Consider the following 14,251-nt stretch of genomic DNA (forward strand, 5'->3'; position numbering starts at 1 on the left):
ATTTTAGCTGGATTAGAGACTAAAATTTTAAACAGCAAAAAATCTTTAAAGAAAACCTAGGAGACTGCAAACTAAGGGGAGTGGTGTATAATTTCTTAACCAAAACTGGAAACCTAAAGCCGTGAGAATTTATGCTAAAACAGTGTTTTAAAAACCACAGGTATCTAATGCACATTATGCATATAAATGGGAAATACATCATCATAGAAAATACAGGAAAAAGTCAAATTTAAAAACTGCAACACACGTAGTGTTTTGGTTCCATTTTTTCGTTGCTGTGACCAAGAGCTGACAATTCTAAGTAGGGAAATGTCACTTGAGGGCTCCGCTCATTGGGGTTCCAGGTGAGGCAGAACATCATCATGGTTGAGGGAGTGTAATCCACAGGGCCCAGAAAAAAGTATATACCTGTCACATCCCGAGGGACCACCCCCAGCCACACTCTATCCAGTTCAACCCTCTGAGGTTTAAGACAAAAGGAATGAAAAGAGCTAGTACAAGCCAACAAATCCCTGGACAACCTATAAAAATGGTCAATAAACCCAAAAGAATTGCACTAGCGGCCACAGTAATGTAACTCAAAACAACCCTGTGGCAACCCAACACCCTTGGTCAGTGTGTAAGCTCTTTTCCCGAGTCACGTAGGTGGCTCTTAAAAGAGCCGTTGGGTTACTGGAATACGCTTCCAGCCAGAACCGCTTTACTTTTTCTTGGGCGCTGCCTTTTTGGGCTTAGCAGCAGTCTTTGGCTTGGTTACTTTCGCCTTGGCCGCCTTGGGCTTCACAGCCTTAGCCTTCGCGGGGCTCCTGGCCACCTTTTTTGGCTTCACCACCTTAGGCTTTTTGGGGCTCTTGGAAGACTTCTTGGCCATTGCCGGCTTCTTGGCCTTCGGAGTCTTGACGTTCCTCTTAACAGCGGCCCCTGCAGGCTTCTTGGGCTTCTTATTAGAGCCCGCGGACTTGGCTTTTGCTGCCAATTTCGTGGCGCTGGGCTTGGCCTCCCCGGAGGCCGCCTTCTTGTTGAGCTTGAAGGAGCCCGAGGCTCCGGTGCCCTTGGTCTGCACCAGGGTGCCCTTGCTCACCAGGCTCTTGAGGCCCAGCTTGATGCGGCTGTTGTTCTTCTCCACGTCGTAGCCCGCGGCCGCCAGCGCCTTCTTGAGCGCGGCCAGGGACATGCCGCTGCGCTCCTTGGAGGACGAGACCACCTGCACGATCAGCTCCGACACCGAGGGGCCGGCAGGCTTCTTCTTGGCGATCGCCGCGGTCTTGGCAGGTTTCTTTCCCTTCTTGCCAACCAAAGGCTTCTCCGGAGCAGCCGCAGCGGCTTGGGCGGCCGGCGCCGTCTCGGACATGGCGACAGCTACTATGGAAGAAAGGAACTGGCAAGACCTGGCAGAGCGGAGGCCGCGAGCGGCCTGCGCTGCCTATTTATAGAGCAGGGCTGCGCGGTGATTGGTGCACGCGGGCGCCCGCCCCTCGCACCTAACTCCGCGCGCCGCCGCTAACCCCCTGCCTCGGGGTGCCGGGCTTCCCTCTGCGCGCTCAAGGACACCCTTAAAGCCGCCTCTGTCGCCTGGTTGAGATGGGAGTTTTAGGCATAGCAGGGTTGGGCTGCACCGCCCAATAACATCAAAGGGTGCCGCTTCTCTCAGAAAGCAGCTCCTTTTGTGGGAGAGGGGGTGCCGTTTGTAAGCGAGGCCATCAGAAAATCCGGGGAGGTTCACTTCAAACTACCAGAAGGCGCTTTGCCGGGAATGCTCGCTTCTCGCCTTTATGTAAAGGGTCGCGTGTAGAATACTGGGGGAGCGAGAGGAAGGCGAGGCCTTGTTTGCAGGTTTGGGGCGGGTTCTCATCCGAGCCGTTGTATTCTTACAAAGATGAAAAGCTGTCTACTGCACACCTTGCAGGTATTTTGGTCAAAGAATGAGTCGTCGGAAACTCCAGAGTTCACTAAACGCAATTACCATACGGCGCGTGCGGGAACAATATGCAACTTATTCAGTTGCAACTTACTCCCGCAGTCCATGCGCTTCACGAGTTCTTGGTGCCCTTTCATCCTCACACAATATCTCAAACGGGAGGTTTACAACCTGTGTCCACTGTCAGCGCATCTAGCGACAGCGACACACCGCCCATCCTCGTATGCAGCACAGATTTATGGGGCTCACGATCCAACCTACGTGACGCTATCAGTAGGCGCTAGGACTAAGCGGTTCCCTGAAAGGCATTGTCTCAAGAGGTTAGGGCCCTTTTGTGTGAAAACAAGAGGGCACACCTCTGAGCTAAGATTTCAAGGCAATCTCCCTTTAATTTGCGTATGACAGTAAATATTCAAAGACATTTGCATGCTAAAACGATTTCGCATTAAGAACCAATGGCTATAAACTAAAGGGAGAATAAAATACTGTTAAACTGACATCCTTTTCCACAACACTACCCTGGGTAATGGCCCACGCACCCCTGGGAACATGCAGTGACTTCTCATTCCCGCGCTCAATGTTGCAGTTTTCAAACAAGTCCGCGCCGGCCTAGTGACCCTGAGATTTCCCTTTGCCTTTAAGGTACAAAATCATGTACCCGTCCCAGGCTCCTATTGTGTCCATCTTCATCAGTTTTTACTGTCCCTAATTTTATTGAGAAGCTGTGTTTCCAAATACATTATGTGAGTTCTAAGACTTAGGAACAGCAACTGGAAACAAAAGTATGCATCCTACCTTAAAAGGAATAGTCAATTGCAAAGCGCACAGTACACAGACTGTAAGTCTTTTTTGTTAAGGAACTCTTTTCGAAAAACGTAAGCCTTTCTTAGTGTAATAAACAAAACATCTAATAAAATGCAGCTTTTAAAACTGAAAGACTACGAATTCTCTGACTGAGAACCGGTTTCTACACTGCTTTCTTATTCAAATAATAGTTTCTTTGTTTCCATTGTGTTGGTGTGTGGCTTCAGATTGTGAGCCCTCCACACAAATGAAGGATGCTGGATCTGCTTTCTAAATGGCTGTGTGGAAAAATGACAAAGTACAACCTCCTGTTAAAGCAGCCGTAAACGCTTTAATGTTTGAGGCATAACTCGCAAGGGTAAATTATGCTCTTTCCAGTGTGTGCTCCAGTTTCTCTTGAGCTAGGTCTACCACCTGCTTCACAAGGGGCTACAACTTCAAGCTGGGTGGGTAGGCAGCGCGACAGTGTAGGTGGTGGCAGCGCTGGACCCGCGGGCCACCGCCATTTCCCACCTGGTAAAGCGATGGGTTTTAGGACACATAAGAGCTTCAGAAAGCACCAAGCATAGAATTCAGAAAAGCATGACACATAACAAAAAGAGGTCAATGACAAAACCGCTTGTGAGAAATAATATAATTTTACTTTGCGTGAGATTATGCTTTGAATGTTTCAGTGGAGGCCGTTGGTCAACTAAGATATTACTGAAGGAATCACTTTATCCCTAAAGGTTTCAGAAACTAACCAGAAATCAGGCACACAGCAGGGAATGTAAAGAACAATACGAGGGAGAGGATTAGCAATATTCACTTAATCGGAACACTCCCCAGGAACTGAAGGTTAAAAACTGGAGAACTAAAGTACCATGAAAATCAGGGTATGATTTATAAATAGGTAAAAGTATGCTTTGAGATTATGAGGATCGCATATGAAAGAGGAAGAAAGTTAAAAAAAAAAAAACTTAAAAGAGCATAGAACCTAGTAGCCAATGAAACTGCACTTTTTTGTACACTTTGAAAATAAACCAATCAGAGCCTGCGACGTGAGAGTAAAACATTTCTAATCATCCAATCGCTACACTTTACATACTATAAGTATTAGTAATGCGGCTGACCGACATTTCCTGCGCTGTTGGGTCCTCTGGTTCCTTTTTAAAATGGCTCGTACTAAGCAGACTGCACGTAAATCCACCGGCGGCAAGGCGCCACGCAAGCAGCTGGCCACTAAGGCCGCCCGCAAAAGCGCGCCGGCCACCGGCGGCGTCAAGAAGCCGCACCGCTACCGGCCCGGCACCGTGGCGCTGCGCGAGATCCGCCGCTACCAGAAGTCCACCGAGCTGCTGATCCGCAAGCTGCCGTTCCAGCGCCTGGTGCGCGAGATCGCGCAGGACTTCAAGACCGACCTGCGCTTCCAGAGCTCGGCCGTCATGGCGCTGCAGGAGGCCTGCGAGGCCTACCTGGTGGGGCTGTTCGAGGACACCAACCTGTGCGCTATCCACGCCAAGCGCGTCACCATCATGCCCAAGGACATCCAGCTGGCGCGCCGCATCCGCGGGGAGAGGGCGTAACTAGATCCTAGCTTCATTTTCGCCAAAGGCTCTTTTCAGAGCCACCCATATTCTCAAACAAAATAGCTGTAAAAAACACTTCATTCAGTGGACCATACGCTTGAGTAAGTGTAAATTCTGCACTAGGCCACGTTTTCCTAGTGTGCCGCCGTTAAGAATGTAAACAAATGCATTGCTAAGGCCAGAGAAATGACCACTTAGGGAAATAAAACATGGGGATAGATAAATTTAAGACCCCCAAACTGGGTTTTGCACCATATATAAACAAGTTCCCCCTATCATGCCTTTACGATTAAAAATTTCAAACCTGTTTAAAGACCTCCAATTTCAAGGTTTTCTCCTACTTATAAGATTGTTTTTGCTGTTAATGAGTTTACTAAATACTAAATCTAGTTCCTGCAAGCACGATAACCACCTGTGGCGGGTGGTAGAGCCGGCTCCGGGACTGCCCCTTCCCTCCCTGCTCCCGGGGGCTTGGAGGCGGGGCTAGGGGAGGGGAGTGTATGCGTCACGTTTCCCGCCTGCGCGCTTTCCATTCTTTACATTTGCTGGGGGCGGGGAAGAAGGGGAGGTAGGTATATAAGGATCGGCTGTGCTTTACAGGCTCAATTGCTGTTGGTTCTCTTTTTGGGTAATCATGTCTGGTCGCGGTAAGGGCGGGAAGGGCCTGGGCAAGGGCGGCGCCAAGCGCCACCGCAAGGTGCTGCGCGACAACATCCAGGGCATCACCAAGCCCGCCATCCGCCGCCTGGCCCGCCGCGGCGGCGTCAAGCGCATCTCCGGCCTCATCTACGAGGAGACGCGCGGGGTGCTCAAGGTCTTCCTGGAGAACGTGATCCGCGACGCCGTCACCTACACGGAGCACGCCAAGCGCAAGACGGTCACGGCCATGGACGTGGTCTACGCGCTCAAGCGCCAGGGCCGCACGCTCTACGGCTTCGGAGGCTGAGCGTCCAGGTTTTCACCTTCGCTTACGAATCTCAACCAAAGGCCCTTTTCAGGGCCGCCCAACTATTCAAAGAAAGAGCTGTGGTAATGCAATGTATTGTAGCATAGGCCTGAGGACAAAGGAAGCCGACAACGAAAGCAAAGCTAAGTATTTCGCCCGCTTAGCTTGTCCTCCCTACTTGGATACGAATAGGACAAAAAAAAAAAAAAAAAAAACAAAAAACGAAAAAGAACCAAGGATTGTGTAAGGTACTTGAGTCAGTTACCAGCGAACAAAGAGAAACATAAGCCTATCACGAAGCATATCCGTGGGTGTCAGCCAATCAGAACTGATGACCTAATGTGGTTCCCGGCGGACTGGGAAGGGGGTTGGGTAAACCGCAAAATGGAAAGCCGTTTTAGAGAAAATCTTTTGTGGATTATGGAATAAAAGACATTTAGATATCCCTCAATCATGCTGAATTATGTTGAAACTGTCGCCACCAATACAGTGATGTCTTGTTGAAAAAAAAAAAAAGCAAATTTAGGCTGCCAGCATACACAGAATGCTGTGTTCAGGAGAGATCAAAATCAGGGTTTAAGGAGGAAGAACTCCTCTCTGTCAACGCATCCCTCTGCAGTTACCTATACTTTATCTTCATTACAGAAGAATGAAAGGGTGGATGAAAGTGTCCTCTAAAATTTGTCATGGTGGTTGAGCTAAATACACTCAGATTCATGAATTGTACACAAGGGTGAATTTTACGGTATGTGTATGTGTAACTATCTCTCAATAGAAATAGTTTCCAGTTTTCATAAGTGTGTATGCTTATATATAGACCTAGATATACATTTTATATCTAGATACGTTTTGTCTATATATAGATCTAGATGTAGATTTGTATTTTGTGTATATATGTCTGTAGATGTGGCGCACACACCATATATACATCTAGATACAGATGAATACATAGATGTGTGTTGTGTGTGTTTGGGTATGCATTTGTATATGGATGAGTATCTGTATGTTTAGGTGTAGCAGTGGCAGGCAGCCTGGGAGGTAGCAGATGAGGTTGGTAAAGACAGACGCTATTGACCTGTGAGTGTCCTCCTAAGCTAGACTCAAAAGTGTGGATTTTCCAGTCAGTCACTGTAGCCACAGAATATTCAAGGGTGTCTCTGATGGGGTTCTGTTCAAGTAACATATCAGGTTTCAGATTCAGCTAGAAAAGGGATGCATACTCACTTGATATTGGCTAATGAGAAACATCTTACTCTCATCTGAAGAGACACTCAAATGCTTCTCTCACTGAGTTCCTTTTGGTATCATTTTTGTAGGGGGCTGACTTCAGGCATGACTGAATGTCACTTTGATTTGGGGGTCCTGTTTTCCATCTGAGCATGGAAAGATTTTATAAGATTTTTGAGGAGGAATGAGGAAGCTTGGCTTAACTAAAAACAGACAATGGAGAGAATTCATAGCTATATCTGGAGGGTTTCAGGAATTGAGTCGGGAGAAAATATGGGCCTGGTTGGGAAGGTGGTCATTTTATGTCCTTCTTTGTTGGTATCCATCAAGAGACACTTATTGGCCTTAGGCAATATGCCAGTGCTATTACAGGCAATTGGGATCATCAGTGAACAAATTAGAATTTCCCCTCTTAATGACCAGTCAGTGAAGAATGACACAGGCAGTGTATATGGAGGATGTGATTGCTTCTCTTCTGGTCTGCCTGGCTTTTTTATTTGATAGCATTGCTAATAGGGACTCATTTAGTCATACCCACCTCCGCTGTAAGTAGAAACCTCTGAGCCTTCCTCAGTCCTTTTGTGCAATTCTTGCCGTATTTACAGCCTCTGCTTCATCCCCCGAAACCAGAGAGAAACTGCCATGCTGGTAGGAGAATCCAACTGTGGCAGCTCTGGTGGGCCTGGTGGAGGCCTGGGGACTCCTGTGGAAGATTCATGCATGCATTCACTTAAAAACCTTCAGAAGCTGTATATTAGCTGTTACCCCTCTTCTAGGTGCTAAGGATACTTCAGGTACAAAACAATGTCCCACTCTCAAGAAATTATAGTCTAGTCCGGGAAACAAACAGTAAAGAAAAAAATTATATGTATTATTATAGAGAAAATAGCATGCAGACAATCTCACATATTCACACATGCTAGGTTACAAATGAGCAGGAAAGGGTATTTTTTACAAAGGGTGGTCAAGGGAGGTCTCTTTCATAAATTGGGTAATTTAAGTAGAGGCTTGCATGAAATGAGGACTAAAACCTTGCAGATACCTAAGATAAAACAGTTTCAGGAAGAAAAACATGGAAGTATAAAGACTCTGACTCTGGGAATGTTTGGTCCATTTCAAAAACAAATCAGAGAAAGGTGGGGGAGGGGGAAGTGATATAGAATGAGGTCAGAGCACAGCCAGGATCCAGATTTGGTAGGGCCTGCTGGGTAGATTGACCACATCCTGGTTTGATCCGGACTTTCCAGATTTTAGCTCTGGAAGTTCCACATCCTGAAAAATCCCCTAAAACTCAGGCAAACTGAAATGACTGTCACCCTGCTTGTAGGCTGTGATAAAGACACTTGCTTTTATATGGAAATGATGTAAAGCCACTGGAATTTTCCAAGCAGAAAGTAGATTGACATGACACCTTGTAAAACAATCATCTTGCTGTTGGATAAAGAAAAACAAAAATCAAAAAAACTCCAGGGGAGTAGAGTCAAGAGAGAAAGCAAAAAACTTAGTTAGTGATTACTGTGTTACCTCCATAGGGGAGACTCGCAAATAGGGATGGTCTCTGTTTAGTGTTGTAAAGCCAAGAAACTAAATGGCCAAAGGACTGAGAAGCGAGGACCTTGCTCAGAAATCAACTTCGCAACTATTATGGGTTGCTGAGTTACCAACACAGGCTAAGAGTAATGAGAGATGGACTAATAAAAAGGCAGATAGTCATGGATTTTCTTAGAATAGGCAAAGATTCCCAGAACCAGGGTATCACTGCTTTTCCTTCCCGCACGGCAGCTGGCAGGTGTGTCATTTAACATGGAAGTTAGATGATAGTGAAGTTGGAGTCCTAGGTGAGTGAGGTCATTGAAGCAGCTGTGTTGGTGCTTTCATCCTTGAACTAGGAAAGAGAGACTGGGCAAGTCAGCCCTGCAAATGATTATGGACAAGATGTTTCTCCATTGATCAGCATGTCCATATACAGAACTGAGTAGAAATCTGTCCCAAAGGCTAAGGCCGCAAAGGAGACAGACACAATCCGAAGGCAGAGATTTCAAGCCATTTACCCTGTTCCAGTCACCCACTGGGCACCTGCAGGTCCAAGTGAAGAGTCTTCTCAGGACTGGGACTTATTCTGAATATGAAAATATTTCATAGAACACAGGACATGCAAGTGATGAGACTGACTGCTATTGCCAAGAACCATGAAGAGGTGCAAGGTACACACCAGAGCACACACTCTAGGACTGCTTCACTCTCTTATGGTGGGGACTGAACCCAGGGCCTCGTGCAGGCAAGGCAAGACTACCAACTGTACTTTATCCCCGCCCCAACTTCATTCTTTAGTGGGTCTGCACTGTTTCATTTGAGAGATCGAGACCATATGTTATTTATCACATTCCTTTTGATGAATTTTGGCACTCATTTGCATTTATTATTACAATATCGCTGCACTAAATTGTGTTTGAATTCTTAATCTCAGCCAGTAGCACCACTTGCAGCTTCCCTCGGTATCTGAGAGATTCCTTCCAGGACTCTCACCTTTCCCATAACAAAATCTGCAAATACTGAAGTCTCTTATGTACAATGACACCGTAGCATTTGCTTACAAACTACATGCATCCCCTCCTGTATAGTTTAAATTATCTCTAAAAGGTTTATAATACTCAACACAATGCAAATGCTGTGTAAGTAGTTGTTAGTGTTTTATTTAGGGAATAATGACGAGAGAAAGACCTCACTTTTTCAGTACTTTTCTTCCCATCCACTGTTGGTCGAATCCATATTTTAACTCAGGCATATGGAGGGCAGACTGTATTTTGATGACGCCTAAATTTCAATTTCCAGCCCAGAACTTAACTCCTCAATCTCTTATTTCACACGCTATTCATGATAAACGGTCTGTTTGCAAAGTAACCACGCAAGTTTCTTTTTGAAGTCATCCGCACATTTCTCCCAAGTGTTTAACCAAAGACACTTAATACTCGGGTGAATTTTCTAACTTGGGCAACTTTTAACTTTTCATAACCTTGTTGTGCTGTTCGAAAGTTTCATAACAATCAGCTACTGAATTTTGCGACTAACAGGAAGAGGAACGAGCTGGAAAGAGCGTCTGTGAAGATGGGTATTCTGAGGGAGCTTCCTATCCCCTTAGTTGCTTCACGGTTAGGCCCTGCCACAGGCTGGGCCACTAAGTTGGCAAAAGACCATATAGAACCCTCGAGTTTAGCAGGTGAAAAATCTGCAAACTCAACTCAGGCGGACAGCTTAGGACTCCCCAGCCTATGGCTGGAAATGAGCAGTGTGAGTGTTAAGGCACCTTCAAACCTTGCACCAATGGCTGCATGGGTGACTACTCCGCAGGACTGAGCCTGAGAGAACTCGCAGTGAGGGCGGACACACGCCGGGTGCCTAACTTGAGCGCTGACGATCCAGGAAGGAAAGTAGGGCAAAGGGGTCAAAGTACTAGAGAAAAAAACTTAGCCGGCATATTAATGGTAACAACTTCCAGGACAGTTCGCCCACCTGCGAGCTGCGAATGATACTTTCAGATTCCACTCCCCCGACACACACCAAAGAAAAAAAGTGAAAGCGAGCTTGTCCTGCTTTCCCGGGGAACTGCGCCACCAGAACCATAGCATGTGGTCTTGGCAGTGCAGATTCCTCCGCGACAAAGTGAGGCCCCGACGCTATGCTACAAGAGATGCGGAACGTCAGCAGAGACCAGCAAGGTTCTGACACCAACCCCGAAGTAAGCAAGCGGAGCTCACTTTGGATAGGCACTGCGCACAGCGCAATAGGCAACGAAAGCAAAACCAAAGGTACAGCTCTTTTCACGAGAATGTGGGCGGCCCTAAAAAGGGCCTTTGGTTGAGATTCGTAAGCGAAGGTGGAAACCTGGACGCTCAGCCGCCGAAGCCGTAGAGCGTGCGGCCCTGGCGCTTGAGCGCGTAGACCACGTCCATGGCCGTGACCGTCTTGCGCTTGGCGTGCTCCGTGTAGGTGACGGCGTCGCGGATCACGTTCTCCAGGAAGACCTTGAGCACCCCGCGCGTCTCCTCGTAGATGAGGCCGGAGATGCGCTTGACGCCGCCGCGGCGGGCCAGGCGGCGGATGGCGGGCTTGGTGATGCCCTGGATGTTGTCGCGCAGCACCTTGCGGTGGCGCTTGGCGCCGCCCTTGCCCAGGCCTTTGCCTCCTTTGCCGCGACCAGACATGGCTAGTTCTCTCTAGGATGTCACAGTAGAGACCGTGCACACTGAGACGCCAAGTTCTATCATGGCTAATTATAAGCCGTAAGCGGACCTCATTGAGAACTGTAAGCGGGAAGAGACAAAGAGGTGCGGCCGAACCTTTGCCCCGCCCCTCACTGGGCAGTGACCCAGCGACAGGGAGAGCAAACGTACTTTCGCTTTTGAATCGTTTTTCCCTTTTGTTGACTGAGGGGATTTGAATCTGAAGCTCTAGCTTTCCCTAAGAATTTTAATAAGGGCTCATATTTTAATAAAGTCCTTGAATGAGTTAAAAATATATTGAATCCTTAGGATAAAAGTTCATTTAAAAAAAAGTTTTTAAAAATCACCCTGATCTTCATTCTTTTTCTTCAAAGCAGAAGTTGAAATCCCATGTGAAAGATCTCCCTAAGCTTGACAAAAAAGCACCATTCTTATCAAGGATGGGAACTGAGGCGAAGAGAATTCTGTACAAATAAATTCTGTTAAACTAACACTTTGTCTTTTCTCTGCCCAATATATTACCCTACTTCAAAGTCCTTTGCCTTGTCATAGTTTCAGTTTATTCTGCACCGCAGTTCAGTATATAAGTAATGGACTGCTTTGGATCATCATCTCCTTAGGACTCTTACACCACATACAACTTGTCAAATAAATGTCTATATCTTTCTCCTGTTAACCATGTAAATTTACTCTGCTTGTCCAACCAGAATCCTAAGAAGATGGAGGTGGGGTTTTGCCTCACAAACATCATTCTTTTTCATTAAAAGGCAATGTTTCTTTGTATGCGGCCTTGTAATCTTGCCTCCCCCTGCATTTGTAAAACGAGTAAAGATAACAGTTCATGGAAGTGTTGTAAGAATTTAAATTAGAAAACATAAGTAAAATGTTGGAACAGAGACTGTCACAAAGAAGTGCTGTATAAATATGGTTAATGTTAGCATGTTTTGCTTTTAAAATGTGCCTGAGGGCTGGGGACATAGCTTAGCTGGTAGAGTGCCTGCCTTGCAAGCACAAGGCCCTGAGTTCGATCCCCAGTACCGCAAAAAAAAAAAAAAAAAAAAAGGTGCCTGAAAGTGGGATATTGCCCTGAGCTCATCAATTTCAGTGTCTTACAACCATTAAATCAGGAGCAGCAAGTATTTACGTATTAGTGAAGTTTTTAAAAAAAAAATCACAGCATGTAATAAAATACAACATGTTGACAAATTCTGAGTTTTTTTTTTTTAAGTAATTGACAAAAAAATATGTTCTGGGGTTTTTTATTTGTTTTCGGTTTTTCTGTTTTTGTTTTTTTTGTCTAGGTGTAGTAAAAATCACATACTTCTGACTTTCCCACAACTGTGTCTAGAATGCAGTTCAAATATCCAGACCTTCATAGACTTCTTGTTGCTTTAAATCTCCCCTCAAACACTCATTAAGCAGCAGGAGTTAGGCACTTCAATTGCAGAAACTGAAAGTCCTACTGCTGAATTCTCATCTGACCAATACACCCTGAACTTGACTTCTTTCTATTTTCTGAGCATCTTGGTTCTTTCATATAAGACTCCCCAATCAAAACTGACTGTAGATACCAACAGCATTAGCTGTAAACTTTGGTCTTTAGTGTAACATCACTCTGTGGTACCTGGAGAAGAAAAACCACGTTTAGCTGAAGACCTTGAAAACAACCAACACCTACTGTGTGTTATCTGTACAGTTAGAGGGAAGCAAGACTCCACCTGATCCCCATTGTGGTTTCCTGCTGAGTCTGACAATTTGGCATAAAACAAATTATCAAGTCAAATGCAATACAAATTTATTTCATGTGAGTTTTATGAGACGGGTAAGTCTTAAGAAATAATGTTCTAAGTTGAAGAGATTTAACAGTGTCTGAACAATGTGACCAGGCTAATGGAATATGGAAATTATTTTAATGATGTCTGTTTGTATAGAATCATCTCAGCTTTGACTTCCTATTGAAGAATATTTCTTTTCTCTTGGTACAAGGACAGCATCAGCATTTTTCACATGGAAATTGTTTTGGTTTTAGGAAAAAGAGGGGCGATTAGAATGCTCTACTTCATCTGCTTTTAAAGAACCTTGAGCTGAAAATAATACTTATGCAAAAGTGGCGGAGTGGAAGTGGTATTTCTGCCAAAACTAAACACCCGCTTTGCTCTCCAGCCCTTCTTGATAATTTGCCTAGTACAAAACAAATGCTTAATGCAACATTCAAATGGTAGCACTACTCTTTATGTAAAATGTTCAGTAAATTTTCTTTCATGAATATGAACTTCTTTCATTGCTTGATTTTTAAATATATGCTGAAATTTTATTTCTAAACTGAGCAGAATCCATGCAACTTACTAATGCCAAATAAGAAGGAATTTCACAAGCTAAAGTATGGATTATCTCAAATCTTTAAAAACCATAGGGTATAAGGGAAAACAATACACAGATCAGAAATATTAATATCATCTCTATAATGCTAAATGTGTGAAAATAGACTCATATCTCAATGATAATCCTATAAGAAAATTACCCACATTTGTATGATAATAGAGAAACTGATCGGTCTTAGATGACACCATGAACAGTAACGCTGATATGTGACCCAGAGCAAGCTACCACCTGAATGCTAGTCTGGGAGTACCCCCTCAAGTCTTCCTACCATGAGATTGGCAAGGGCAAATTCTAAAATTATGCCAAACTTTTTTCTCTGGACACTGTGAAACTCTTGAAGATTTCAAGTCAATGAAGACTGAAAGCAGAATCCACATTTTTCTGTGTGGGAGTATAGAAGGTAAGGGGGTACGGGGAGAATATTCAGGCTGTGCTAGTACCGCATGTTCATTTGATCCTGAAAATAATGGGTACTTTTTCTCTTTAAAAGCTACCGTGTCAAACTTTGTACCTAAAATACTTTTTTCTTACAGATAAGAAAATGTATAAACAAAAAAAAAGGCAAGTATTGGACATCAGAGCCAGCACAGCTGTAATTAAATTATCAAAGTATTTCAGGTTAGGTCCAAGAAAATGAGGGCAAGTTTACGTTGGCATAGAACATGTACTGGTGCCTCTACCAGACACATTTGGGTAACAAATGTCTCCCTGGCAGTTGGTTTGTAGCAGTCTAGAAAAATGAAATGTAACACGCAAACGTGCACGCGCGTGCGCGCGCACACACACACACACACACACACACACACACACACACACACACACATTTTCATCAATCTAAAAAGTTTTCTAACTAAACAAAAAATTCCTTTATTACAATTCTGGAATGGAGTACAAGTACACTGCACAATTCAAGTTTAATTTTGTTTTGCTGACTGCTGTCAAAATGATTTTATCCTAAGTGCATCCATTCACAACTGAAACGTAGGCAAACAAAAAAAAAAAAAATGTTATGTATAAGGCATGTGTCAGCAAAAAAAAAAAAAAAAAAAAGTTAAGCAAGGTCTTTGAAATTACTGGCTCTCATTCTTAACTACTCTGTAGCTCTATGCTTTAAGAAATATGGTGTGAAACCTATACAATAAAAACCACAATCCTTTGCGAAAAGTTAATTCTAAGGGGAAAGTTA

At 44.6% G+C, this 14,251-nt stretch overlaps 4 protein-coding genes across 4 annotated transcripts; 2 read left to right on the plus strand and 2 right to left on the minus strand.

Annotated features, from left to right (window-relative positions):
* Positions 1 to 321: 321 nt before the first annotated feature.
* Positions 322 to 1,387, minus strand: H1-1 (H1.1 linker histone, cluster member). The gene has a single exon (XM_079149077.1). The coding sequence runs from the start codon at positions 1,349 to 1,351 to the stop codon at positions 701 to 703; it is 651 nt and encodes a 216-aa protein (XP_079005203.1). The 5' UTR covers positions 1,352 to 1,387; the 3' UTR covers positions 322 to 700.
* A 2,439-nt stretch (positions 1,388 to 3,826) lies between these two features.
* On the plus strand, positions 3,827 to 4,394 carry H3C1 (H3 clustered histone 1). The gene has a single exon (XM_079149079.1). It carries the CDS (start codon positions 3,877 to 3,879, stop codon positions 4,285 to 4,287), a length of 411 nt encoding a protein of 136 aa, XP_079005205.1. The 5' UTR covers positions 3,827 to 3,876; the 3' UTR covers positions 4,288 to 4,394.
* Positions 4,395 to 4,902: 508 nt separating this feature from the next.
* On the plus strand, positions 4,903 to 5,468 carry H4C1 (H4 clustered histone 1). The gene has a single exon (XM_079149081.1). It carries the CDS (start codon positions 4,925 to 4,927, stop codon positions 5,234 to 5,236), a length of 312 nt encoding a protein of 103 aa, XP_079005207.1. The 5' UTR covers positions 4,903 to 4,924; the 3' UTR covers positions 5,237 to 5,468.
* Positions 5,469 to 10,295: 4,827 nt separating this feature from the next.
* On the minus strand, positions 10,296 to 10,718 carry H4C2 (H4 clustered histone 2). Its single transcript, XM_079148238.1, has one exon. It carries the CDS (start codon positions 10,663 to 10,665, stop codon positions 10,354 to 10,356), a length of 312 nt encoding a protein of 103 aa, XP_079004364.1. The 5' UTR covers positions 10,666 to 10,718; the 3' UTR covers positions 10,296 to 10,353.
* Between the last annotated feature and the right edge of the window lie 3,533 nt (positions 10,719 to 14,251).

The sequence above is a fragment of the Sciurus vulgaris genome, assembly GCF_902686455.1.
Source record: "Sciurus vulgaris genome assembly, chromosome: 7".
Taxonomy (NCBI): Eukaryota; Metazoa; Chordata; class Mammalia; order Rodentia; family Sciuridae; genus Sciurus; species Sciurus vulgaris.